General features: G+C 36.2%; 8 protein-coding genes across 13 annotated transcripts; 4 read left to right on the forward strand and 4 right to left on the reverse strand.

The window, feature by feature from the left end:
• On the reverse strand, window positions 14–6,336 carry LOC104755012 (transcription factor TGA2.2-like). 2 transcript variants are annotated; one of them, XM_010477323.2, is made up of 13 exons: window positions 6,194–6,336; window positions 5,806–5,995; window positions 5,205–5,299; window positions 4,644–4,723; window positions 4,023–4,253; window positions 3,245–3,283; window positions 2,996–3,055; window positions 2,559–2,636; window positions 2,336–2,384; window positions 1,953–2,224; window positions 1,480–1,701; window positions 401–543; window positions 213–300 (listed from the first exon to the last, which is right to left on the reverse strand). In XM_010477323.2, exons 2-13 carry the CDS (start codon window positions 5,910–5,912, stop codon window positions 213–215), a joined length of 1,464 nt encoding a protein of 487 aa, XP_010475625.1. In that variant the 5' UTR covers window positions 5,913–5,995; window positions 6,194–6,336. The 2 variants fall into 2 exon arrangements, with proteins under 2 accessions (XP_010475624.1, XP_010475625.1); XM_010477322.2 differs by having other exon boundaries at window positions 14–300; window positions 5,806–6,336.
• On the forward strand, window positions 9,459–11,202 carry LOC104755014 (rho GTPase-activating protein 5-like). Its single transcript, XM_010477330.1, has 4 exons — window positions 9,459–9,868; window positions 10,020–10,260; window positions 10,348–10,578; window positions 10,731–11,202. The coding sequence occupies exons 1-4, from the start codon at window positions 9,744–9,746 to the stop codon at window positions 11,070–11,072; spliced, it is 939 nt and encodes a 312-aa protein (XP_010475632.1). The 5' UTR covers window positions 9,459–9,743; the 3' UTR covers window positions 11,073–11,202.
• On the reverse strand, window positions 11,177–14,350 carry LOC104755013 (transmembrane 9 superfamily member 5). Of its 5 annotated transcripts, none has more exons than XM_010477326.1 (8): window positions 14,287–14,350; window positions 13,962–14,114; window positions 13,817–13,857; window positions 13,104–13,692; window positions 12,880–13,011; window positions 12,395–12,551; window positions 11,811–12,298; window positions 11,177–11,579 (listed from the first exon to the last, which is right to left on the reverse strand). In XM_010477326.1, exons 2-8 carry the CDS (start codon window positions 14,090–14,092, stop codon window positions 11,363–11,365), a joined length of 1,755 nt encoding a protein of 584 aa, XP_010475628.1. In that variant the 5' UTR covers window positions 14,093–14,114; window positions 14,287–14,350; the 3' UTR covers window positions 11,177–11,362. The 5 variants fall into 5 exon arrangements, with proteins under 5 accessions (XP_010475628.1, XP_010475627.1, XP_010475631.1 ...); XM_010477325.1 differs by having other exon boundaries at window positions 14,241–14,320; XM_010477329.1 differs by lacking the exons at window positions 13,817–13,857; window positions 14,287–14,350 and adding an exon at window positions 13,785–13,816 and having other exon boundaries at window positions 13,962–14,051.
• On the forward strand, window positions 14,474–16,316 carry LOC104755016 (60S ribosomal protein L10a-1-like). Its single transcript, XM_010477331.2, has 5 exons — window positions 14,474–14,537; window positions 14,658–14,696; window positions 15,065–15,284; window positions 15,502–15,667; window positions 15,872–16,316. Exons 2-5 carry the CDS (start codon window positions 14,692–14,694, stop codon window positions 16,129–16,131), a joined length of 651 nt encoding a protein of 216 aa, XP_010475633.1. The 5' UTR covers window positions 14,474–14,537; window positions 14,658–14,691; the 3' UTR covers window positions 16,132–16,316.
• LOC104755017 (mRNA-decapping enzyme-like protein) lies at window positions 16,695–19,388 on the forward strand. The gene is made up of 8 exons (XM_010477332.2): window positions 16,695–17,022; window positions 17,128–17,168; window positions 17,267–17,316; window positions 17,692–17,836; window positions 18,091–18,147; window positions 18,260–18,374; window positions 18,577–19,050; window positions 19,118–19,388. Exons 1-8 carry the CDS (start codon window positions 16,864–16,866, stop codon window positions 19,172–19,174), a joined length of 1,098 nt encoding a protein of 365 aa, XP_010475634.1. The 5' UTR covers window positions 16,695–16,863; the 3' UTR covers window positions 19,175–19,388.
• LOC104755018 (photosystem I subunit O) lies at window positions 19,706–20,505 on the reverse strand. Its single transcript, XM_010477333.1, has 3 exons — window positions 20,349–20,505; window positions 20,189–20,261; window positions 19,706–20,086 (listed from the first exon to the last, which is right to left on the reverse strand). The coding sequence occupies exons 1-3, from the start codon at window positions 20,425–20,427 to the stop codon at window positions 19,816–19,818; spliced, it is 423 nt and encodes a 140-aa protein (XP_010475635.1). The 5' UTR covers window positions 20,428–20,505; the 3' UTR covers window positions 19,706–19,815.
• On the forward strand, window positions 20,659–21,822 carry LOC104755019 (recQ-mediated genome instability protein 2-like). Its single transcript, XM_010477335.2, has 3 exons — window positions 20,659–20,882; window positions 20,958–21,134; window positions 21,535–21,822. The coding sequence occupies exons 1-3, from the start codon at window positions 20,763–20,765 to the stop codon at window positions 21,646–21,648; spliced, it is 411 nt and encodes a 136-aa protein (XP_010475637.1). The 5' UTR covers window positions 20,659–20,762; the 3' UTR covers window positions 21,649–21,822.
• Window positions 21,868–24,678, reverse strand: LOC104755021 (RINT1-like protein MAG2L). The gene is made up of 4 exons (XM_010477337.2): window positions 24,303–24,678; window positions 24,119–24,208; window positions 23,945–24,033; window positions 21,868–23,846 (listed from the first exon to the last, which is right to left on the reverse strand). Exons 1-4 carry the CDS (start codon window positions 24,592–24,594, stop codon window positions 21,903–21,905), a joined length of 2,415 nt encoding a protein of 804 aa, XP_010475639.1. The 5' UTR covers window positions 24,595–24,678; the 3' UTR covers window positions 21,868–21,902.

A 24,715-nucleotide genomic window follows, 5' to 3' on the forward strand; every position in this document is an offset into this window, starting at 1 on the left:
GTCGTTCCGAATGTATCATTAATCGCACATAAATCGGTTCCATTTACGTACGTTAATTTCATATAATAGCAGAGAACTATAATTAAAAAGGGCGAAACGATTACGAAGATCCTATATTTTCTAGTACAACTTATAACGAAATAAGTGGAAATTAAGACAGACAATGGAAACTTGGCCATTTTTTAGTTATAAAAAAAGTTACATTTTTCATTTTAGAAATTGGAGAAGTGGTTCCGCGATGACTGAACTATCTGCAGATCCGTCGTTGTTTGGCAAGATGTTTCATCACTCATCAGTGTCCTATATTCACATTAATGATTCCCACGATCAGATTAATATTGCAGCATTATTATTTATACTGATGAAATGTAAATATATATGCGTTATGAATGTGCCTTACTCTCGTGGGCGAGACAACCAAAGAGAGCTAAGAGCTCTGAGCCTTCCATAGTACTCTCCGATGACTAGAAAACACCGTGCGGCTTGTCGGACTGTCAAGATCCGTCGCAGCTGGTGAACGGTCTGCTGCCTCAAGTTATCAGCCTTCATTTAAATTAAGAATAGACAATTCAAAAAAAAATAATCAATAAGTAATAACAGTTATTTTTTGCGATTTTAAACTGACCACTATTTCATCTGATAATAATACTAAAATATGATAATGATAATTGCATACCTACTCCCATGGTGGGGATAATGGGTTTTACAAAGTCAATAACTTGTAATTCAGATATAATTATATAAAAAATGATCCGAATGTTTGAAAACAAGTAAATATTATATGTATATTATTAAGTTCGTCAAAACAAAACTTTGAAAGAGATGGAGAATGCTTTAAACTTATTCTCTTTGTTTTTTCAGCTATGTATATTATATAAAAACAAGTTGGTGAAAGAAATTTGGCTCTTGGAATAATTAAATATAAGACTAAAAACAACATATATTATTATATGACAAGAGAAAAAAAAGATCTGAAAAGACATGGCCAATTGAGCATATAGTCCAGAAACAGACAATATATACGTGAAAGCAACATTTTATCAAATTATTTATTTTTTCTTATTAGACAAATTCAGCCAGCACATACGTTTGTTCATATATGTACGCTAAATATACGCACGTATTCCCGCATTTTAAAACATCTGTATGTCTACATGCTCCCAAAACGTTATATTCACACCTAACATATTTCCAAGAGAAACACATCAAAATTCTCCATTCTTCTATATATATGAGTAAATGTTTTGTCAAAAATGAAAAGCTATAACTATATAGTTAGGTCACTTTTTTATTTTCTGTTTTGCGTTTGTACTTCTCAACAGCTGTTCGAGAAAAAAAAACTAGCTAGTAAATATGTTGTGTTCAAACATAAACGAAATAATCTAAAATGTAATTTAATGCAAGTGAAAATCATAATATAAAAGTAGATGAAAGCAAATAAGATTAAAAAAAAAAAAAAGATAGGTGAGAAAATGGAACCTGGCGGATAAAGCCTTCGAGATTAGAGATCTTGCCGAGAGCAACGGCCATTTGTTGCATTCCGTCCATGACTGGAGATGCGGCAAGAGTATCGATGAGAGATTGCTGAAGTTGTTCGAGACCCTGCGAGAGAGCTTCCTCTGCTTGTTGCGACGAGTGTTGTAGGCTATATATTCCCATCAGTTGTTGCTCCGTCAATAGGTCCATTTGTGACACCAATATCTAATTAATTACAAATTGTCCCCCATTAATTTTCTCTTTTAGTTTTAATAATTAATTAATTGATTTATAAGAAAAACTCATTTCGAGTTACATTTATGCAACCATTCTCTAATATAAAAGGATTTTTTTTAATGTAGGTATTATATAAACGTACGGGGTTATTATCATTCACATGCAAACGTAAAACCTAGAACTTAAGTCTTGGAATAATAGACGTAATAAATGCCAAACAAGAGAAGGAGAAATCGAACCTTGATTAGGTCGGATGGACGGAAACCAGCCATCCAAATAAAACATCGTTCGGCTGGGGACATCCATGTTCCAATGATGAGGTGGAAAACATCAGCTTTCGCAGCCACGGCTTTTAATCGAAATATCTCATCGAAGTGAGCAATGTAACCGTCAACGATCAACCTTAGATCGTTGTCCGATAAATGAGCCTGAAGACCGGTTCGAATCTCCGACATATGCCGGTTATCATCCTCTAGCCACCTCCCATATTCCATGTCAAACATCGCAGCTCCTACACGTACGTTCATTTTAAAAACACAAAAGTTGTTAATAGTAAATTAATCATTGTTGTTGTAATTTAATAAAATAGTGCTATACAAATTGGTGTTTTAGGTTTCAGTACCGGAAGTGATGTTAGGTCCTGGTGGTCCACAACCACCCATGAACAGCCCCTACCATCGACATTAAAAAATATATTAAATTCCACAAAGAGACATTTTTAATAACCAAATTAAGAAACTCAGCAATTCAATTCACAGGTTGTGACAAAGTAAAAATATAGTATTATTTTACCACAAAAAGGAAGGATTATATTATATAAGAAAAGAAATAATTTAAATATCAACCTGAGAACGAGCACGCTGAAGTTCTTGCTCCAACTGGGAAAGCTTTATCCTACTTGATTCTAGCTGTTGCACATACGCCTGCTCATACCATAAGTACACGTTTATTAATATCAGTATATATCAATATATCATACATATAGTCATATAGAATTATACGAAAAAATTGATTTCTCGTAATGATGGGTGCAAGGAAACTACACGTTCATAAATGAATTTATTATAGAAGACTGGTAAATGGTAGATATAGAAGTAAATGCATAGATATAGCAGCGATTCCCCAAAAAAACCAATGCCTATGTTACAGTAATAGCAATAGCATTGTTATTTGTTAATGTGTTTATTAAAGAAAAAAGAAAAAGCATTGTTTATATGCAACCCAATATTATTCGACAAAAATAGTAATGAATATGTCATGTATATGGTATTGATATGGTTACCTTTTTCCTAAGACGACTTTTGCGAGCAGCTTCTCTATTTTGGGCCAAACGTCTCAGTGTCTAAATCAATCCAGTTATAAACAAGAAGTTAACGAATTGATTTGGGTAAAATGGAGAGCAAAATACTATTACGACTAGCTGACTACATATATTAAAGGTTACTTAAATGTATGTATGCATAGTTATTTATGTCTCCTCGGGGGAGTCAAATAAATGTATAGGAAATAATGATGATGAACGTTAAAGTACCTTAGCATCAAGTTGTTTCCCTGAAGTTGTAGCCTTCCTCTGCAATGTCAGAGAACAAAGATGAAAATAGAAATTGAATTCAGTGAAAAAAGAAAGAAAGAAAACAGAAATTAAATTAATTGTATAAGTGTAGTCCAGTCATGTGATTAATATGTAGACAAGAAGGAAAACAGCATGTATTAAATGTTTTAAATCTAAGCGATATGAATTCATGTAAGAAATTTATGTAACATTTATGCATCTATACCCAGCAGATATATCATGTCAATAATGGTTAATTAAATGCAACAAAAAGAAATCTTTGGAAAAAAAAAGTAAACATAGAATAGAAAAGAAAAAAGGAAATTAAAATAATATATTCCATTTATTAAAATAGTTTATAAACAGAAGATTCTTCTGCTTTATTTCGCTTTTTGGGGATTTTATTTTATTTGGATTTAAAATTTGTCTGTGTTTTCATTTTTATCAACGATTTGAGAGGTCAAAATTCTGAATTTTCTCTGATCCGTTTCCTTTTTGGGATCTGTGTATGTTTTTGTTTTATTGGAAGATTTGTTAGGACATAGACCTATATGAAAAAGCATGTGTATGCATATCTATGATGTGACAAGGAGAGAGAGAGAGTCTAGTGATATACTCCTCATACATACCATGTACATGCACCAAAGCATGCATTTCTCATGATGAACCCAACTACATGCATATATATATATATATATCTATCTCTTTCTAAAATTGAATATTTAAAAGTTGTGATGATGATGATGATGATAAGTACCTTATCTTCCGAAGGTTTAGGAGGAGCTAAAGTTCGAGAAGTAGAGGGAAGTCCAGATGTTGAACTAGAGTTCGCCATGTTGTTGTTATTCTGATGATGATGATGCTGAAGCATGAGATGATGATTCTGTTTGCTACTCATGGGAGACTCAGGCGGTTGACTTTCAGCTTTGCCGGAGAAATTCGCAGATCCTGAATCGCTGCTCTCTCCTCCTGACTTTGAACTCTCCTGCTGCAATACATATTCAACATAATCATACTCTCAACGTATAACTAAATAAAAAGTCAGAAAAGGAATAATTATAATGTAACTAAGGAGGAATTGACCTTAGCGTATAATTTTTGACAAATGGGTGTATTATTAGTTTTATCTACTAGCTAATTATAATATAAAGTCAGGAGAAAGGAATGGAGTAATTAACTAGTCTTATAACAAATCGCTTTCAGCTAAGAGAGAAAACAAGCAAATAAGTATAGGATACTAAGAGGAACAAGAAACATATGTTTGTATGTAAAAATGCACAAATTATATAAGAGAATAAATGTTTTTTATTTATAAATTAGAAATACCGAAAAAGGAGAAAAAAACAAGAGGAAAGGGTCAAAGAAGAAGAAAGGGTACAGTAGGAAGAGTTTGGTGAGTTCTGATTGGCCATGAAGGGAACATCTCCAGAGTCGTAGCTCCTCCTCCTCCTAATAAAGCTGCAATGCAGATTTACCCATCATTACATTTTAGTATCATAGAATGTAGTTAGTAGTGATCATGGTTGATTGATATTAATCAGGTGTGTGCATTTGTTGTAATCTACTATACTAACTAGTATTCTAATTGGAATTAACTTACATCATTTATCACGTGGATCTATATACATATAACATGATTGACATACATTTCCTAATAGTATAATTTTGAATATTCGATATTGAGGAAGTTAGGGAGTTGGTAAAAAGATTTTTTATTACGAAGAGAAATAAATAAACAAGTCACGCCATCCAAGGCTCTCTTTTGCCTCCGTATCATCACCTAAACCTATCTAAAGACTTGTTCAGACTCTCTCAGCTTTTTCACATTTTGTTTTTTTTTTTTTCAGTTTCAGTTTTTGTTTCTTTCTATTAATTCTAAAACTTTATTGGAGTTTGTTAAGGAAAGCTCACGTCATGAAGATATGAAAGAGAGGCTTACGTGGCTTTGTTTCATCGTTCCTATACTTAACACCTTGCAGAACAATTGCTTCTTCTAGCTCTCCAAAATCGAAGCTCGACGATCCATTTTGGTTACTGTTTCATTTATTAAAATTTATATAATTAGTACAAAAAGAATAAGTTCATCATGCGTTGTAACTAAAATTAGAAAGTGAGAAAATAGAGAACAAGACGAACAATAAAATTAAGTAACCATACTTAGAGGAGAGGGTCGCATTTGAGTTGAAGAAATATATAAGTAAATAAAGACGTACGGTCTCATATAATAAAAGTTTACACAAGAGCTAAAGCACAATATAAAACCTATAATTTCGGATGATCGATCTATAACACATTTTTTAGTTTATGTTTTTGTCTATAGATATTCGTTGACCATTTATTATCTCACGAATGAAGCCGTGTAACTTACTATCATATTAATTACTATTAAGAAACTAACAAATTGAGAATAAAGAAATTAAGAAAACCCATATAAAATTTAGAGCTCAATATATATTGAATATATGTAATATGTGAATAAAGAAGTTGAGCTTTATGTGAATATATATGTAAAGAAGAAAAGAGTTGGGAAGATTTGTTACATGAATCCAGGAGGTGGATGATTGTTGTTGAGGCCATGGATTAGTGAATAAGGAAGATGATGATTATGGTTATGGTTTGTGGCTTCGCTGATTCTATGGTTCGCCATCTCCCTCTCAAAAAAACAGCTCCAGTTGATGATATCTTCCTCTTTCTTGATCTTCACTTCTGCTTGATTATATAGTCTCTATTCTGTAAAACATCAAGTCTTGAAAATATGAGAAAGACGAAAAAGGTGATAGAAGCTTGAGTTAAGAAACAACAAGGGAGAGAGGGAGAGAGATATTGCAAAGTCTTGATCAGTAGATCAAATGATTGGATTTTGAAAAGAAAAAGCTAGTTGTTGATGATGAACATGAAAGTATAAGATATATGCGTTTAATTTATTACATTTGTGAAGTTTTTTATATGCTTTGGGTGTTTGAGAGAACAAAGAGGAGAGAGAGAGAGAGAGAGAAAGTAGAATGGAAACTTTCTCGTCAAAGGCTTTTTTATGGCTGAACAGAAAAACAAAGAGGGTCCAACCTTTTCTCTTTCCGGGGATATATACACATATACAAATTACAAAATATCAAATATGTGGGCGTGTTATATTATATAGTATATACTATATAATATGTATTTGTTAGATATATAGAGAAATGATAAACAATATAATTACTTAGTAATTTGACTAATTGTATAGTATTATTATCACTTTATTTCTCTCTACTTGTATGCGAAGAAACCTTTGTGATTCATCACTCTCTCCTTTTCACCACCTTTCTCTATCTATTTCCACAGTAAACACAATTTGCACTTGCTAACTTTCAAACTTTTTCTTTTTTTTTAAAAAAATAATAATAATATTGCGTGGTATAAATAAGACGAAGATCTTGTCCTTCACAGACCTTGTCTCCAGGCTATGCTTTTGTGTTTTTTTTTCTTTTTTTTTTCCTATTTCTATTCAGAATAATATTATTGGGTTTGAAAAGAGTTGTACAGAAAATTGAAAAATTTAGTTGACTAACTTTATAGCTGTCAAGGGGTCAAGCTAGTAGTACTTGGCAATTGATCAGATGGACGATACGATATCTCATTTCTATATAGATAAACAGAAAATTCAGAGAAAGGACTTTATCTTTGTTTAAAGAAAACAAAAAAAGAGCCTTATCCAATGTGTGAAAGATAATAACAAGATTAGATATAAGATTAATTGGACCGAACAAGGAGATTATTAAGAAAACTATATATCAAGGTTGAAATAATGAAGGATGAGGAAAATTAAATGAAAGATTTGTATTTTAGTAAATAAAATAGAAAGAGAGCAAAGATATAGAGAGCAGAAAAAGAGGAGGAACCCACTAGAATCACTGACTCCTACTCCACAATCTCTCCCTATCTTTGTAACCGCCTGTTTGTGCTTATTGGTTCTTTCTCATCAAATCTCTTTTTGGGCTTATTCACGTACTCATTCTTTTTAAAAAACAAATAATCTAGCTAGCTAGTATCATCTTTTATATATACTAGTAGTATTCATATTCACGTAGATGCGTATCTATATAAATACTTGTTTTGTATATGTGAGAAAAGAAAATGATAAAGTTTTCTAAAACCCACTTTACCAGATCCTAGCTAGCAGCATGGATCATGAAGTTAATTTGTTTAAGTAGTTTATGTGTTGTTCTAAAACCAAATGAAACAAGATACATGAAAGTTCTCGAAATAAAATATAAAGAATCTTTGAATGGGCATGATAAATACATCCTACTTTATATATATTTTGCCAAAGAATATGATATCTAATTAAAGTCTAGCTAGTAGACATATATACTCTTGGTTCTAATGATTAAATGAATACAACTCCTCCAGCTATATAGATTATCTATGTTATTTTATTATTGATCAAATGATTTTGTTATTGGGTTAGAGTACACAATGAGCGATCAAATAATGTTTTTAAAAAAATATGTTTGGTGATAATAAATATATTATGAAATACACATAAACTGAAATTAAAAACAATGTAAATTATGTGTGATAAGGAATGTTTGTTGTGTTTATGTATATAGCAGAATCGAGTGAGTTTCTATTTTCTGAAACCACAGCTCTTTTTGTTAAATGACCTTTGGGATATATATATAGAGAGGGGGATAAGAGTAGAATGATTAGAATACGTCTACGTACGTACATATATATCATTATACATTTATACACACATACTGACATACATATAATAACGGGATTTTTTTTAGTTGCATCTTCAGTCTATATAATTAATCTTCTAAACTTTGAAAGCAGATTATAAGAGAGAGATAGTTTCTGAAATGTTCTTTATTCTTTAGTTGAAAACATATACTGTATACATAGCTTTATGTTGCAAATTTGATATTTGGATGCAATAGAATTATAGAACTAGAACAACTTTCTCTAGTCGGTTAACCTACCATGCTTAAGCTGAATAATTAACTAATTTGCTTCTACCAGTTCAACCAAAATACTTTTAGAATAATGACAATTATATGTAGACCAATAGGATAAAAACTAAACGGCCTTCTTGCATTAATCGTAAATAAAGTATAGGAAACAGCATTAATAAAATGTCAATAATTTATAAAACATCTCGATCAAAGTGTTATTTTTAATTTGATTAGTTTGGTATTATCCTAAAATTTTTGTTGATGGGTCAACATCCCCTCCCTGTCACCACCTAAATCCTAATGCCACATTTCAGATTCCTTTCCTTTATTAGAAATTGCTATATGTCTCTTTTGATTCGTATAGCTGTTTTAGTCAATGACCTCTCTTGCAAATCTAAATTTGTCATCCGCTTTATCCTTCAGTACTTTGTGTCATGATAAATCCCTTAAATTGAGAATTCTTTTTCTAACGGCTCTTTAACTGATTTATTTGAACAAACTCACAGTTAAAGATTCTTTAAAATTCAATATCATGTCTATCTAAATTCAGCCCGATACCATATAATCTTATATGGATTATGCATATTTGCATTCTTAATGCATAAAATTCAGCCCGATATACCGATCTGTCCTTAATGCATAATCTATACCGAACATTGCGTAGATGAATTATCTCTAGTCAATTTACCCAAAAGATAATAATGGTCAGTTTTGGTCGTAGCATGACCTAAAAAAATCTAGGACAAAACTATATTAAAAACTTCTAGGCCCAGTTTTATTAGAAATCCATTTTGGGTATTTGTCAAATTCCCTATATTAGTTGACTTTCTGATTTTGTAACAATTTAACGTGTAATGGGCCAAAACTTGTTAATTAGGCCCATAAAATTTTGGGTTGTTCGATGGCAGCCGAGAGCTTTATTGTGATGTTAAAAAACCTAATTTTACTCTGATTAAAATAGACAGATGCATCATGCATCATATATAAAACACGAACGAAAATATAAAGGTAGGGAGAGTAAAACCCACTCTAATAGTACTATATTTTTAAAAGAAAACGAGAGAGAGAGACCATTAGAAAAGACTTAGAAATCAAATAAACGAACGAATTGAAGTGAGTGATTCCCACGTTGCACCTTCCTCCTAACCCTTTTCTTCATCGTCACTCAATCTCTCTCTCTCTCTCTCTCTCTGCAACGTTCTTTGTAACGTGTAACTTGCCAACTTTTTTTTAATTTCTCTTTATATATAAAATCTTTTTTATCAATTCAAGTTCGTTGCCGGCCATTACCATTCCCTAATTTCACCATTATCTCTCTCTTCCTTTAGTTTTGTTTTCTTAACCACATTGCCAAAACCTTTTTTTCTCTCTCTCAAAGGACTCTGTTTAGCGCGTGAGGAAGAGATATAGAGAGAGTGATAAAGCGCGGTAAGACCGAACTTTGGCGGTTCCGCGGCTCTACGTCGTCGGTAGGTCGAGTCGTCCTGGAGCTCGCCCGTTGTTTCTCGACGGCAGAGGTGGAAGAAAGCGACCAAAGAGCCATGGACATTGGCGGTCCAACCAATGTCCGTCACGTGGCTCACGTTACCTTTGATCGCTTCAATGGCTTCCTCGGTCTTCCCTCTGAGTTCGAGCCTGATGTCCCCAGAAAAGCTCCTAGTGCAAGGTTTGCCACTTCTTTCCATTTATTTCATGTAATCTCAGTGAACGGAATTGGCCTTTCTGGTTTGAGGAGTTTTATTTGTTAGATAATCTCAACTCATTGAGAATTGATGTTTCCGACTTTAGTTTCATATTCATGTTATTTGTGTTGGCAGTGCAACAGTGTTTGGGGTATCCACGGAGTCAATGCAATTATCGTATGATTCGAGAGGGAACTGTGTTCCTGTGATACTGTTGCTACTGCAGAGCCGGCTATATGATCAAGGAGGCTTGCAGGTAGAAGGAATATTCAGAATCACAGGAGATAACAGCGAGGAAGAGTATGTAAGAGAGCAGCTTAATAAAGGGCTCATACCAGATGGCATTGATGTTCATTGTTTAGCCGGACTCATCAAGGTTCTTCTTCTTTACCTTTGATTATGTATGTGCTCAGGTGTAATTGCATCTGTATTTGATGACGTATGTGTGTGTGTGTGTGTTCAGGCTTGGTTCAGAGAGCTGCCGAGAGGGGTACTTGATCCTCTGCCATCGGAGCAAGTGATGCAGTGTGAGTCAGAAGAGGACTTTGTCAAGGTTGTGAGACTCTTACCTCAAAATGAAGCTTCTCTTCTCAATTGGGCCATCAATCTCATGGCTGATGTTATTCAGTTTGAGCATGCTAATAAGATGAACTCTCGTAACCTTGCTTTGGTCTTTGCACCCAACATGTCTCAGGTCAGTTTTTCATTTGGCACTTAACTAGCATTTGAAGGCTACTTTGGAGGTTCCATTGTTGAGATATCTTGCAATGGTTTTTGCCATGGAGTTGAAGTAGTATTTTTACATCTTATGAAAATGTGATGGCTCTGTTTTGGCTTTGTGTGTAGATGGCAGACCCTTTAACTGCATTGATGTATGCGGTGCAAGTGATGAAGCTGCTCAAGATCCTCACAGAGAAAACTGCGAGAGAAAGGAAAACTTCGTCTTCTGCAGTTGAGAGAAGAGGCAACAATGAAGTGGAAGTTAGCGACAAGGAAGAGGACAGTGAAGAAGAAGAAGAAGATGGTGTGCACATAAATAACGAGGAAGAAGCGCCAGAGAGAATAAGAGTGGCTGCTGATGAACACAAGTCTGGAAGCATGAAGAGTGAGTTTCAGGGATCTAGTGCTTCGGATTCAAAGGATAATGATGGAGCTGTGCAGCCACCCATTCGCACGAACCCTATATAGGAAGCAAGTGAAATCTGATGTTTCCTCTTAATAGTTATTTTGTGTGTTTGGATGCTTTATTGTATTGCATATGTAACTTCTAAGTAATGTAGTTTGCTCTTGAATGTTGAAATGATATGAGACTAACTCTGTGGGATGAACAACAAAATTGTATCTGCCTTTCTATTTCTAGTAAGATCATATTCAATTCATTATAAAAAATCATGAAAGAGTCAAACAACCAATACCAAAAGATACTAATACAGAGATGAGTTGTGACCAAAAGAAGAGGACCCCTTAGTTCTCGGGAGTTATTCCAGCTTGACAGAACGGTAGATGTGGCGAATAAACATCCAAGAAGCCAAGAAACTTATGGTTCCAAGAACCAAGAAGAGAGCGTAACATAACAGAGCCGTATATCCCAAGTAGAAACTCAGCTGCAGAAACCCGGTCATGTCAGACCTGAGATAGAAAATTACTCCATACCCATACATGAAGATTGCCGTGAATCCTCCGCACAGTATCGATCTGATTATCACAAAATCGTCTACAATTTTAGTCTGTCCCATTGGAAACTGAATGATGATTCTGAAAGGAAAATCTATTCCGGCAATCATGTTTCACATTTCCTTCTATGACCGGTTGAGTAAGATACTCATTGTAATGTATATCTGTGATGGCTTCTCATGTTACCTAAGTCTAAATCAAATTTCACATGTTTGGATGGACAAGGACGCAGTAAAGTAAAAGAATACATACCTCCACCACCATTCATGATCTTCACCGGATAGCTGAATGTAGGTCAAGATAATACCAACACTCGCACTCAAGAAGATGAGCACAACGAATGTGAAAAGCATCATTCCAGGTGAGGTATATATTTTGAATCCCCACAAGCTTGCGTAGAGTTGGTGCCACTCGAGAACTACTGCACTGAAAGGTACAAAGCCTCCAAGAAACACCTGGTATAGCTTTCTACGATACCAATTTTGAAGTGGAATTTCTCGGGGGTTTCTTTTAATAGCGGTTGGAGGTTGAAACTCTAATAATCCGAAACGATTACCCAAAAATCCTCCCAACGTGAGGAATGGGATATTCAGAAAAGTGTAAATGAGTATGATGATGACTATTGTGCCAAACGGGAGTGCAGCTGTTGCCCCATACGTAACTGCCACAGTGTTGAGAACCGAAACTACTATGAAGAAAGGAACTGGATAGAGAATCCCAGCAAGACGAACCTTCCTTTTCTGAAAATGACAATAATGCTCTAATGTTTAAGGTTATACGAACCATGAACGTTTCTGGAACAGCAAAAGTAGAAAGCATCTGAAAAACTTAATCACCTGTTTGGTTCCCTCGAAATGGTTATGGAAAGAAGCAGATGTGTAACCAGCCACTATCGATGTTAGAGTGTAAATGATGACGAGAGAAGTTAACAGCATTCCACGATTGTATGGGTATAGAAAACCGGTGAAGGCCAATGCAAATAGAGCAATAATCCTGAAGATGAAAAACAAGCCAGAGACATGGAACAACATTAACACACCATTCATCTTGATACAGGACGTAAGTATTCCCAATAAATGGAAACATAATGTATCATCATGTAAGATTGACTTGAACAAGTTGTCAATAACTAAGCATATATATAATATGTATCTCAAATGCACTTTCAAATGCCATTACAAAACTACTTTTATCCAGTCAAAGTTTGCTACTAAAATTACTTTATGTATTACTATCTTATGGCATACAAATGGAAAGGGATAAACTATAAAACATCAAAAATAGAATGACAGTAATGGAATTCTTGATAGCAGAAGCTTACAAGATTAGCAGCTGAGTACCAGTTCCTAAGAACGCACAGAGTAAGGAGATATTCCGAGGACTTCTAAATACATCACTATGTACGAGTTTCCAACCCACTTCCTTTTTTTCTTCTTCATCTCCAATTGAGCAGCTGAAATTCATAAAAGATAAATTATCTCAATTTATCATCACATATGCTAAACTACAGAAAAAAAGAATAGTCTCCTAAGAAAAACTTGTCACCTTCTTAGTTCATTTTTGAGATGACGCACGAATAGCAAAAAAAGAAGTCCAACTAACAAAACAACAACCGTTATAGAGTTAAGAAATGAGAATAAGTGAATCTTCTGGCTGATAGGATGAAGCGACGCCTGCGAGTACTTATTCATTCTTGTTGCAGACAGTTTTGAAGTCAAATTCCAAGTAACTGAGTACGTAAACTGAACATCAATCTCAGTGTCCTCCGATATATCAACCAGATAACTCGGATCACTAAAACTGTTGATTTCAACAACTTCGTCTGCATTATACAGAACATTAAACTTCAAGTGACTGAATAAATAATACTTAGTAAGCTTCTCTTTTTGACCAAGATAATCTCCCTCTGATTTACCAACAAATCCCCACAAGGGGAGATCGTCGTAGTACATTTGAAAGTAGTAATCTTGAGCAATAGCATCTCTGAACATGGCAATATCACTAGATTTTAGTCTCTTGCGGCGCAACGTAACATGAGTTTTGTCCTTCGCAAATTTCAGCTTATATAGTGAGCTCATTAACCTGTCACCATTAAGAACTTCCCCAAGAGTTTCCTGTTTCTCAATCACAGGCTCTACAAAATAATATTAAACAATCCTGAATCAAGAACTTGGGACACATAACACATTTCAAACTGTATATAGGGATTTACATATATCAGAAAACCTGATCATTGAGTTTGTCTTGAGAAACCTAACCTGGACGGCAGAACGGCAAATCATAATACTGATAGGTCTCACTGCAAACAAAATAAAAATACAATCTTTAAAAGTGGGTCTAAGAAAATGAGCTATCTTTGAGTTCCGTATGCTAAGTTACACAAAGAAAAGATATGAGAATAACCTTGGATTGTGAAGAGGACCGACTTTGTTGACGAACAAAGGGACATGATCGCCGGCATTGTAACGGGTCGAAGAGCTTGATCCGATCCAAAAAGTCAATGCGAGTAGTACACTGAGCAGAAATTGCGCCATGTATTGATTGATTGGGACTTTGCTGTTGTGTTTCCAAAAGAAACAAATTTAAATTTGTGCAAGAGGAAGAGGAGGAGCTTTAGAAAAAGCCATCTTCTTCAATCTATCTATCAATCAGCTAATGAAGAAGAAGAAAAACAAAACATACAGAACATAGAGAGACGAGACGACGTCGTAGAGGCTCAAAGTCAAACCTGAGTGATGATGACTGACTTAGCCGAATTGACTACACCATCATCAGCAAAGTCCCATTGATGGTTGACGAGTAATAAATAATAACTAAAGTGAGTTTTGGGTCTGACGTTTGCAGTTTGGGCTTTATGATGGTTGCAGCTAAAGGCCCAAATCGATTTAGGTTTAATTTTAGTTTTTATCACTATCCTCCTACTATAAAGTCTTCGCCTTTCGACAAAATTAGGGTTTCTTCTGTCTCTTCTTCACTCAGGTTTGTGCCTCAACCGACTGCTTCACTTCTACCTTCATTCTTGTTTCTCGAGCTTCTCTGTTACAGATTTTAATTCGTGTTTTTTTTTTTCTTTGCAATTCTTTTTTGTTTTGTTTCCAGGATCAGATCCTAGCTAAATTGAGACGAGCTCAAAATGAGGTACATGATGTTGCATCTCTTACATTCACAATTCTCGTGTTTTCTCTCTCATATGCGATTTGGTTTTAGCTCTAGTTTACCAATCGAATTGATCTAATACTAAGTCGTCTCTATATTTATCAATCGTTACGCTTGATTGATAGGTTTAATATGTGAATTGCTAAGTGATTACGCCAAGTTATTTTGCCTTAATGGTCTTTTAATCTGGATAAGTGAATCTGCTATCTTCATAGATTGTTTACTTGGGTTTAGTAAGATAAGGTGATTCTGTATGGGACTGTTTATAATGAGGGTTTGTATAGTGATGAATTAGTTTACTGTTGTGTATTTCTGTTTGTTTAATATACTGTTTTTGTGGGCAAATGCAGTAAGCTTCAGAGTGAGGCCGTAAGAGAAGCCATCACAATTATCACAGGGAAGTCGGGTGAAAAGAAACGTAACTTTGTGGAGACTGTTGAGCTCCAGATCGGTCTTAAGAACTATGACCCTCAAAAGGACAAGCGTTTCAGTGGATCTGTCAAGTTACCACACATTCCCCGTCCTAAAATGAAGATCTGCATGCTTGGAGATGCTCAGCATGTCGAGGAGGTGACTTATCTTATCATTTCTTTCTTGATAATATGATTAAATAACAATTGTCTTTTTGGAAAGGAGTCATTTTTATGCTCTGTTTCTTGTATAATTGTGTTTCTGATCATTTCACTTCGCGGCCCTAATAGTTTGGTAATCTTTGGTCTTTTAATTTATTTGCTTTTTTCTTGCATATTTGAAATCTTTGCTTATTTCATTTTGAATACTTTGGCAGGCAGAGAAATTGGGGCTGGAGAATATGGATGTTGAGTCTCTTAAAAAGCTTAACAAAAACAAGAAGCTCGTCAAGAAGCTTGCAAAGAAGTACCATGCTTTCTTGGCCTCTGAGTCTGTCATTAAGCAGATTCCTCGTCTTCTTGGTCCTGGTCTCAACAAGGCAGGCAAGTTCTGGCTACAGCTTTTGATTTGCATAGTTTTTAGTAGTCCTTTTCTTCGGTCAATGTGTTTGATACAGTTCTCTTTTTTTGGTTTTTTTTGTTTGAATTATCTCATTATATGTCAACTGATCTTACCCTATGTTTTTTGATACGATGCTGATTGATGATTCTTAAGTAACAGTCCTTTGCTATATATACATTATACAGGAAAGTTCCCAACTCTTGTGAGCCACCAGGAATCCTTAGAGGCAAAGGTGAACGAAACCAAGGCAACAGTGAAGTTTCAGCTGAAGAAGGTTCTGTGTATGGGAGTCGCAGTTGGTAACCTTTCAATGGAAGAGAAGCAGATCTTTCAGAATGTTCAGATGAGTGTTAACTTCCTCGTCTCGCTGTTGAAGAAGAACTGGCAAAATGTCAGGTGTTTGTACCTCAAGAGCACAATGGGACCACCACAAAGAATCTTCTAAGCTCTCACACCTGCTTCAATGGTGGCTATAAGACACTTCTTACCCTTATGTTTCTTTTTCCAGACATCTGTGAAACAGTGTAAGGGTTGTGTTACTCTCCTTTAGCATCTTTCGTTTGGATGATTAAAAAGAATTGCAGTGATTTTGGCTTTATGGATTTTGTAGCTTATATTATCTTTGAGTTAGATGAGTTTATTTGAAAGAAGAAAACAACACGTAGATGATGTAACGAAAACAAATCATCTCAACTATATGTGTCACATAGTCCCTTACAAAGGCCTATGTTCAAAACTTCATCCCCTCTTCAATTTGGATTTAGATGGTTTTGCATGATAGAGAAGATCACCCGAATTGGAAACAATTTTTTTAATCTCAACTAATATCGACGACGATCATTGATTCATTTCTAAGCAAACTCGAGTGGCTTTTCTATGTTATAAAAATCCTATGAAAAATATAAAAAAATTTCGATTTTTTATGAGATTTTTGATCTTTATGACAAAAAAATATTTAAAAACTTGACCAAAAAATAAAACCATATTCTATTATTTTTAATTCGAAAGCAAGTAGAAGACAAAATAGAGAAGCGCGTTCCAAAAGTTAGCGTTTTCGTCTCGGACCCCAAAATCGCAGCTTTACGTGTAAATTAGAAATCTAGGGTTCTTCCGATTAGGGCCTAAAATCGAATCGAGATACCCTCGAATCTAATCTTCGATTTTTCTTTTGGCAAAGATGTCTCAGAACGGGAAGCTGATCCCAAATCTGGACCAGAACAGTACGAGGCTTCTCAATCTCACAGTTCTCCAGCGAATCGATCCATACATCGAGGAAATCCTCATCACAGCCGCTCATGTTACTTTCTATGAATTCAACATTGATCTCAGTCAATGGGTAAGTTTTCAAATCAATCCTCGTTTAACCATAATTTGATTATGTTTTTGCTCTGCTGCTACCTACCGACTGATCTGTCTTTTTTTTTTGTTCTTTCTCAATCAGAGTCGTAAGGATGTTGAAGGATCTTTGTTTGTTGTCAAAAGGTTAGTACTTTTTCGATCTTTTAACTATTGTTGTGTGATGTTGTAGTCTGTGTTAACTTCTTTAACTCTGATGATGGATCCTTTTTGGTTTCTATTAGGAGCACACAACCTCGATTTCAGTTTATTGTGATGAATCGTCGGAATACAGGTCAGTATTAGTCTTCCCAGTTATTGTCTTAGGTTCCTCTTTTTTAGTATTTTTCACATACAGTTGTTGCCTGTAGTACAGAGCTCTATTTGTTTGTTTTTCGTTTGTTTATGTACTTGGTTCTCATCAAATTATCAGTGATTTGGTTAAATTAAGTTACTCGATTTGTGATGTAATAGCAAAAGTAGTGGATCTGTAACATTGTTAGGAGAGAGAATCTAGGTTTTAACTCATCTAAAACTTAGTTAGGGACAAGGGTGGAGCAGTTTTATCTCCTCAGTCCTCAGTAAATCATGTTAATATAGATATAGAATTTCATTGCGAGTTCTTACTTTGGGATTCTGTATTGATGTATTGGTGAATTCCTCTGGGCAGATAATCTGGTGGAGAATCTTCTGGGAGATTTTGAGTATGAAGTTCAAGGTCCTTATTTACTTTACCGTAATGCATCTCAAGAAGTTAATGGCATTTGGTTTTACAATAAACGTGAATGCGAGGAGGTAGCAACTCTTTTCAGCAGGTAAATTTAAGTTACTTCATATCTGGTAGTAACTGTTTTTGTGAGTGGACAATCATGAGTGTAAATCTAGATCCTTATATACACGTAGGTTTCAATTGTTGGTTTATGAATCATATCAATATCGTCTTTTATCCTTCTATACAGATTCAATATCGTGAAGACCTTTCTAGTAGATTCTTTTTGTTTTGTTTTTTACTGTTTTGATGACGTGAGTACTCATTGTATCTCTGCCTAATGGTTCCTTGGCATTACAGAATACTGAGTGCATATTCCAAGGTTAACCAGAAGCCGAAGACCCCATCTTCAAAAAGGTATGAGTTTCATGTTTATAATTAGGCACTACACCATTAGTTATTTCTTGGATTTTTCTTCTTTGAGGTGAAAACTTGATAAACATGAGTTAATTTTTTCTACTTTCTTCAGTGAGTTTGAGGAATTGGAAGCTGTGCCTACGATGGCAGTTATGGATGGTCCTCTTGAACCGTCTTCAACTGCTAGGGATGCCCCTGATGATCCTGCTTTCGTCAACTTCTTTAGCGTAAGTCTCTAAAGCTTCTGTTACACACTCACACTATCGTCGACATCATGACAGCATCATATACGACTAATGGCAAGAGTGCTTTCTGTTAGCTATATATTCTTGAATTATATTCAGCGTAGTATATGGTCCAACTTAGATTCTAATCTCCACTCAAAATGTAACACTGAATTTATCAAAAAAATTGTTGCCTTGACTACAGTCAGGAATGGCTCTTGGGAACACTGCGAGTGGGTCAGCAAGTGGACCACCTTACCAATCATCACCAATTCCACACCAACCTCACCAACCCACCATTTCTCCCCCTGTACCGGTAGCAGCACCTTCACAGATAAAATCACCACCGCTTCTACCATCCTCCTCTCCTCTGATGCCTCTGTTTGACAACAACCCTGATCTTAACAGCAGCAACTCAAGCGTTACCGATTTAGTGACGCCAGCCTCTTTCTTTGGGCCCCCGCGAATGATGGCACAACCGCACCTCATTCCTGGTTCGTCTATGCCCACAGCTCCTCTCCTCAACCCTAATAATGCAACTCACCAGCAGCGGTCATATGGTACTCCGGTGCTCCAGCCTTTCCCACCACCAACTCCACCACTATCACTCGCTCCTGCACCGACTGGCCCGGTTATCACCAGAGACACAGTGAAAGAAGCCCTTTTATCCCTGATTCAGGTTTGTCTTTTTTACCAAATCAGTTTACTTGATCTGCTGCCAAAACCTAACGAGTTGCTTTTGACAGACTAATGATTTCATCGATATGGTGACCCGAGCTTTACAAAATGCACATCAATCATGAAACTGCGCTGCATCAGCATCTACGCGTGGGACAGTGGCGGTTTGATTTAGAATGTGTAGTTAAAATGTAGTTTTGTTCCCTCTGATACTTCTGAACAAGTGTTGTTGGAACCTCCAAAAAGGAAATTTACAAGATACTGCACTGCTCCCTTGTTTTTAACTCATGGACCTACTTTTCATTTTTTCTACTTTCAAGTGTCAAACCTTTCTTCTTATATTTATAGTATAGACACATATATAATAAAAACTTTAGAAGATTCACACATCTTCCTGCGTATTATAGCATATGGAGTTTGATGGAGCTGAATATTCATATAGTAAAACAGTGAGAAAAGAGAAGAGATTAAAAACTTTCACTTGTTAAAAGTTTTGAGATCATTAGCAATGTAAAAAAATGTTTATATGCTTGTGAGAGAGTCAAGAAACATAAAAACATGAAGAGAGTTATTCTCGTTTTGGAGTAGTATCCAATCATCTAGAATCAAGATCATGAAAAAATCACTTGGTGATATTGAAAGAAACATCAGAGAGATATAGCAAAGAAAGCGTCGTTTTGATTAATAGTAATAATATTACACATAACCACCAAGAGAAGAAAGGACATATAGTACAAAGATGGGAAGAGTAAATGATTTATTAAGCTTAGAAGTAATTATCGGTCCTGCCCTTGAATCCGATTTGTCCGAAAGTGAGGCAGAGGAAGAGGCCTAAGTGCCAGGTAACCAACCACAACCAGAACTGTGAAGTGAGAGCAGGAGGAGTTGGGAAGTGAGCGAGCTCAGTTCCGATGCTGTCAAAGAAGAGACCAGTCAGGCTCTTCCCGTTTATCGCCGGGATACTCGACGGAGCTAGCCATCCGATCAGCCCAAATCCTACCACGTTCAAGTCTCTCCTCAACCAGTTCCTCTCAAAGCTATTTGCATTTATGATACAAACAAACTAGTTTAAAAAAAAACAACTTCAAAAGGATCTTGTTGGTACTTATAGAAAACAGAACATAGAAAGAGTAACATACCAAGTGACTCTTCCTCCGGATGCACCGGCGAGTCTCAGAGGGTTCTTGGCGCTCAATGTTGGTTTCAGAAAGGCTAATAAACATCATGAGAAACTACAGTTAATATCATATAAATATGTTTGATTCATATTATCCAAAAAAAAGACAAAGAGAGATTTACATGAAGAGAAGGATTTGGTGGTGATGGATGATCCTCCGAGGCCTATCACCGTCGATGGGGTTGCAAATGTTGCTGCCATTTTTCGACTTTTGTTCTGCGCTTCTTTCTCCCAAACTGATCTTAAGTAAAACACAAGAAATAGATTTGAGTTTTGTGGACAGAGGCAGAGAGAGAGATATCTAGGATGTGTTATCAATCAATAGCTTTGTGACACGTCATTATTCTCTTAGATATTGTGGGTCTACCTTTGCTTTCTTGGATAAGATTTATTCTTTAGTTTTTATTCCAAGCTGTACCAAAAAATTTAAATTACTGTACCGATATCAATTGTTCGGTTCGGTATGGTCCGGGAATCGAAATCGTGGTCAATAACATTAGTAAATTTGATCAGCCGAGTCGGGTCGGCGGGTAAAAATGGACTACAGCTTAGCGGCGGTGAAGATGCTTTGCTCCCAGCTCCGGGACGCTAAACCGACGTCTTCTCAGAACGCCACCGCCCTAGGCGGTGTTCTTTTTCAACGTGCTTGGTTTCAGGTTTCCGATCTATCTTTTTCATTCTCTCAATTTCATTAACTCCCGTATCGATGACACTCGATTGTATCGTTGCAGGGCGTTTTGGTCTCCGTCTCCGGCGGTGGAGATGACCGTACGATCCTTGATGATGGAACCGGACTCGTCGAGCTCGGCCTCACGAGCGAATTCGCCCTCCGTCAATGGAAATCAGGAATGTACGTGATGGTTGTTGGTGTATACCATTTCCGTACTGGGGAGATACCTTTACTTAAGGTTACTCTTTCATCCTCATATGCACATTTTGATCAGTCCAATGTGGTTCTACTTTGGCTAGAGTTTGCAGATAAGTCAAATTTGTGGTTTGTACTAATTGCCACAGACGAGAGTTAAGTCAAGTGAGCATTTTAGTTGTTATGATCACAACATTAGGCTGGCACAAGCTTAGGGGACTTAAACCATAACTTGAGTTTGACTGTGTTAGTAACAAACTTGTGGTGCTATATCTAGGTTGAACTAGGAGTCATATCATCAGTAGGAACTAGGATTTTCATCTTCTCTTGGGATGTTAAGTGAGAGTATCTCAAGAATCAACAACCATCACTTGTCCTGCATTTACATGGAATGCTTTGATTGTTACTAACTCATTCACATTGTTGTTTCTAACTAAAACCAGGTTCATAAGATGGTTGGGCTGTCTGGAAGCCCAGATCGTGAAGCCATGTGGTATTTAGAAGTCATGGACGCATACAGACTGTTCTATGAGCCCTTAATCCAAGAGTTCTCTTGATTCTTCACTTTACTTTTCATTCTCTAGAAACATCAAGTACATGATTATCTCTTCTCATTCTTTTAGTTTCATCCATTTTTGTTGTAGTTAATCTTTAAATCATGGATATGTAACTTTGACAGAATCAAAATCATGGTTGTATTATTTCTAACACCGTTGCTGGTTTTCGTTTTATCCAAAATTCTGTTGCAATTCTCATATTCTTGACCATGTACTGAATCACCGATGCAACTTTACAAAATGCCATTCCATGACTAGTAACATCTACAAAATTGTTCTACAAGTTGTGCAGACAAGTTAGAAATACCAAACAACTTTAAACAGTTGTTTCCACCGTTTCGACTTAGAGCTCCTCTCAATCGTGCCTTCTCTTCCTCATGCATCCTCAACAGCCTAAGAATCTCTCGCACCCGAGGGAAAAATGCAGCAGGACGTACACAATAAGGTTGAAGCACTGTGAGAAGTGCCTCTGCGTCAACCTCGAACCTATCAAACCTTTTTCTCCGTAAGACAGGTTCTCCTGAGCAAAATTTACGATATACATAATGGTCAATCCCTTCCGCGAGATTCCTCCACAAGTCCAAGAAGTCTTTCGGGTTCATGTTTAGCTGAAGAACACATAGATGCCTTCTTAAATTGTCCAATGCTTCTGCAACACCCTGAGACACTGTTAAATTGCTGGAACCAGTAATGACGTTTTCTTCCCATAAAACCGTATTGATATTGAAGTTGTCACTGCAAAGACTGTCGAATTGCTGGAGAAAAACTGTTATAATTTCCATAAGCCAATTGGTTTCCAACTCAACAAGGCCTTTCAGTTCTTCCCCAAAAAAGCAGCCTTGGCAGGAAGCTTCAGGTTTTCTATCAACTTTGGCACTGCTTTCCGCAGCCCACATCTCCACAAAAACCAAATCATCACTCCATTCTCGTAGCTTTGATTCAAGATACCGAGCGGCATTAATCGGTCCACAGGCTTGTATCAGTGTATCCTCAAACAAGCTATAGTAGGAGAGATCAATCTTCTTGAACTCCAGTAACATAAATTTGAATATACACCAGAGAAATTTGGTGGCAGTAGCTCTTATAAATTGGATCCTTGGCAGAATGGCTGGTAGAGATAGACCATGGTCTATCAACCTCCAAGTCCTATTAAGAAAAGAGTCTGCTACAATTGGCGCTTTATAATCCTCTCTAGTGGATAGAACATACTTTGCAGACCGTGAGGTAGATTCATTACCAAGTCTAGTTCTTTCACTATCAACTAACCAAGCTCTCTCATTCTTGATATCCTCTTTAGTTTTCCTATAAGCATCCTTTAGTTCAATCTTCCCCCAGGTCTTGAGCCACTCAGGTTTCTTACAAAATAGTCCCATTACTGATATATCTTGAGAAAACGCTGTTGAAGAGCCTTCATAAGAAAGACAAGTATCTGAATTCACAAATGACTGCATTCGTTTATCAAATGTAACCATCTGATCGACAAGGTGGAACCACGATGATATAGCTTCAGATTTCATGTGCTTCTCCTTGAACGTATCTATAAGCTTAGGAAAAACCTTTTTCTCTAAGAAGCCAGATAGCATCTGGACCATCGCTGAAACCCAAGCTTCTTTAGCACTACAGCTTACTAACATGGCTCTGTCAATCAAAGGCTGTAAGAAATCATCCACACCATCAGCAAAGTCTCTTGTAACTTTGTAGACAAGTTCAAAAATAAACTCAGGTTGTTCAGCCCATTGCATGAAATGATACTCCATCCGAGATGCAACCGGTTTCACCAATTCATCAGTTGCCCAAAGTCCAACATTACTATCTTCTTTGGGCATATGAAGCTTCTTCCTTTTTTCCTTCTTGGTATTAAGCTGCTGTAAACCACAGAGGAGTAGAAAGCTTTGGGAATAAGACTCCTTTTGATCTCCTTGCATCAAGAGTAAAGGATTAGGGATAGTAGCAACCTCTCCATGCTCGACTTTAGATGTTGCCAGTTTCGGTGGCCAGCCAAGAGATGAAAGAAAAGCTCTGTGCTCTGCGATAACCTCAGGGCGTATAACTGACAAACTTTTATCTGCTCTACTATCAACAGACTCCACAAGGTGGCGCCACTGTGAGTGATGCCTTGTAACATCACCAAGCATTAGTTCAATCTCATTCATGGTCTTAATAGCATGACTGAACCTCTTATGCTTAACTGCAAGATCCTGCATTTAAAAAGATAAAAAAAGTTTAAATCTTTCAAATTTAGCAAACCACAACTTCATATATAGTACTCACAACTTGTGGATCAAAAAAGCTTTACTTGAAGCGTACTTCCTTTGTGGCTTCTTATAGGATGAAACACTGAATCTTCAAGATCTCCAACCAGACTTTCCAACTTTAACGCAGTCACTGAATAAAAAAAAAATCGAATCTTTCCTATATTAGTTTAGCTCTTAATGATGTTCAAGAACTAGTAAAATCGAGCCAAACTCACCGAAATATTTACGCTGATTCTGTATTCGACATAGCTCTTCCACGAGTTTCTGTAACTCCCAATTCGTTTGCTTTCCAACAGAATCCGTAGCTACAATGAAAAGTAATTGGAGACAATCAGAAAACTTTACTATCTCTTAATCACCAATGTAAACAAAGAGGGTTTGGTTGGTATATAAACTTACGGAGACAGAGGAGGCTCTCGAGGTTAAATCTCAAATCTTCGAGTGAAACTTTAGCGGAAAGCGAGGTTGAGATCCATGAAACGGCGTGTTTGGTGAGATCCGTACGAAGGTGGATGAGACGGTCGTTTAGATCAGAACAGTCGTGGTTTAAATTTGACGCTAGACTTGAAGAGCGGAGAAGCAGATCTCGAAGGTCCTCGAAATTACCGTCAATAAATCCTAGTGAGAGACCGGAAAGGTCTTTCGGGTTTGGCAAGACGAACGACAGTGGAAGTGGATTTGTTTGTTCCATCGGAAAGAAGCTTTTGCCGGGAAACGGTTGTTTCTACTCTCTCGACTCCGATGAGCGTGTTTTGTTTTATTTATTTTAGAATTAAAATTATTATTATTATTTTTAAAAAAAAATTAAAATT

This window comes from Camelina sativa, chromosome 17, assembly GCF_000633955.1.
Source record: "Camelina sativa cultivar DH55 chromosome 17, Cs, whole genome shotgun sequence".
Lineage (NCBI taxonomy): Eukaryota > Viridiplantae > Streptophyta > Magnoliopsida > Brassicales > Brassicaceae > Camelina > Camelina sativa.

Bases quoted from the DNA above. Each gene is read 5' to 3' on its own strand.
- LOC104755019 (XM_010477335.2), top strand. From the start codon at position 20,763: ATGGACTACAGCTTAGCGGCGGTGAAGATGCTTTGCTCCCAGCTCCGG. The intron at 20,883-20,957 runs GTTTCCGATCTA...GTATCGTTGCAG, and splicing joins TTCAACGTGCTTGGTTTCAG to GGCGTTTTGGTCTCCGTCTC. The intron at 21,135-21,534 runs GTTACTCTTTCA...AACTAAAACCAG, and splicing joins GGGAGATACCTTTACTTAAG to GTTCATAAGATGGTTGGGCT.
- LOC104755021 (XM_010477337.2), bottom strand. From the start codon at position 24,594: ATGGAACAAACAAATCCACTTCCACTGTCGTTCGTCTTGCCAAACCCG. The intron at 24,209-24,302 runs GTAAGTTTATAT...TTTTCATTGTAG, and splicing joins CGAGAGCCTCCTCTGTCTCC to CTACGGATTCTGTTGGAAAG. The intron at 24,034-24,118 runs GTGAGTTTGGCT...TTTTTTATTCAG, and splicing joins GAATCAGCGTAAATATTTCG to TGACTGCGTTAAAGTTGGAA.
- LOC104755016 (XM_010477331.2), top strand. The intron at 15,285-15,501 runs GTGACTTATCTT...ATACTTTGGCAG, and splicing joins ATGCTCAGCATGTCGAGGAG to GCAGAGAAATTGGGGCTGGA. The intron at 15,668-15,871 runs GCAAGTTCTGGC...TACATTATACAG, and splicing joins TCCTGGTCTCAACAAGGCAG to GAAAGTTCCCAACTCTTGTG.
- LOC104755012 (XM_010477322.2), bottom strand. From the start codon at position 5,912: ATGGCGAACCATAGAATCAGCGAAGCCACAAACCATAACCATAATCAT. The intron at 5,300-5,805 runs GTAACAAATCTT...TAAATGAAACAG, and splicing joins CATCCACCTCCTGGATTCAT to TAACCAAAATGGATCGTCGA. The intron at 2,637-2,995 runs GTAACCATATCA...TGGTATGAGCAG, and splicing joins AAAGTCGTCTTAGGAAAAAG to GCGTATGTGCAACAGCTAGA.
- LOC104755017 (XM_010477332.2), top strand. From the start codon at position 16,864: ATGTCTCAGAACGGGAAGCTGATCCCAAATCTGGACCAGAACAGTACG. The intron at 17,837-18,090 runs GTAAATTTAAGT...TTGGCATTACAG, and splicing joins GTAGCAACTCTTTTCAGCAG to AATACTGAGTGCATATTCCA. The intron at 18,148-18,259 runs GTATGAGTTTCA...TACTTTCTTCAG, and splicing joins AAGACCCCATCTTCAAAAAG to TGAGTTTGAGGAATTGGAAG.
- LOC104755014 (XM_010477330.1), top strand. From the start codon at position 9,744: ATGGACATTGGCGGTCCAACCAATGTCCGTCACGTGGCTCACGTTACC. The intron at 9,869-10,019 runs GTTTGCCACTTC...TTGTGTTGGCAG, and splicing joins AGAAAAGCTCCTAGTGCAAG to TGCAACAGTGTTTGGGGTAT. The intron at 10,261-10,347 runs GTTCTTCTTCTT...GTGTGTGTTCAG, and splicing joins GTTTAGCCGGACTCATCAAG to GCTTGGTTCAGAGAGCTGCC.
- LOC104755018 (XM_010477333.1), bottom strand. From the start codon at position 20,427: ATGGCAGCAACATTTGCAACCCCATCGACGGTGATAGGCCTCGGAGGA. The intron at 20,262-20,348 runs GTAAATCTCTCT...GATGTTTATTAG, and splicing joins CACCAAATCCTTCTCTTCAT to CCTTTCTGAAACCAACATTG. The intron at 20,087-20,188 runs GTATGTTACTCT...AAATGCAAATAG, and splicing joins TCCGGAGGAAGAGTCACTTG to CTTTGAGAGGAACTGGTTGA.
- LOC104755013 (XM_010477326.1), bottom strand. From the start codon at position 14,092: ATGGCGCAATTTCTGCTCAGTGTACTACTCGCATTGACTTTTTGGATC. The intron at 13,012-13,103 runs GTGACAAGTTTT...TATGAATTTCAG, and splicing joins CTCAAAAATGAACTAAGAAG to CTGCTCAATTGGAGATGAAG. The intron at 12,299-12,394 runs GTGATTAAGTTT...TGTCATTTTCAG, and splicing joins ATTTCGAGGGAACCAAACAG to AAAAGGAAGGTTCGTCTTGC.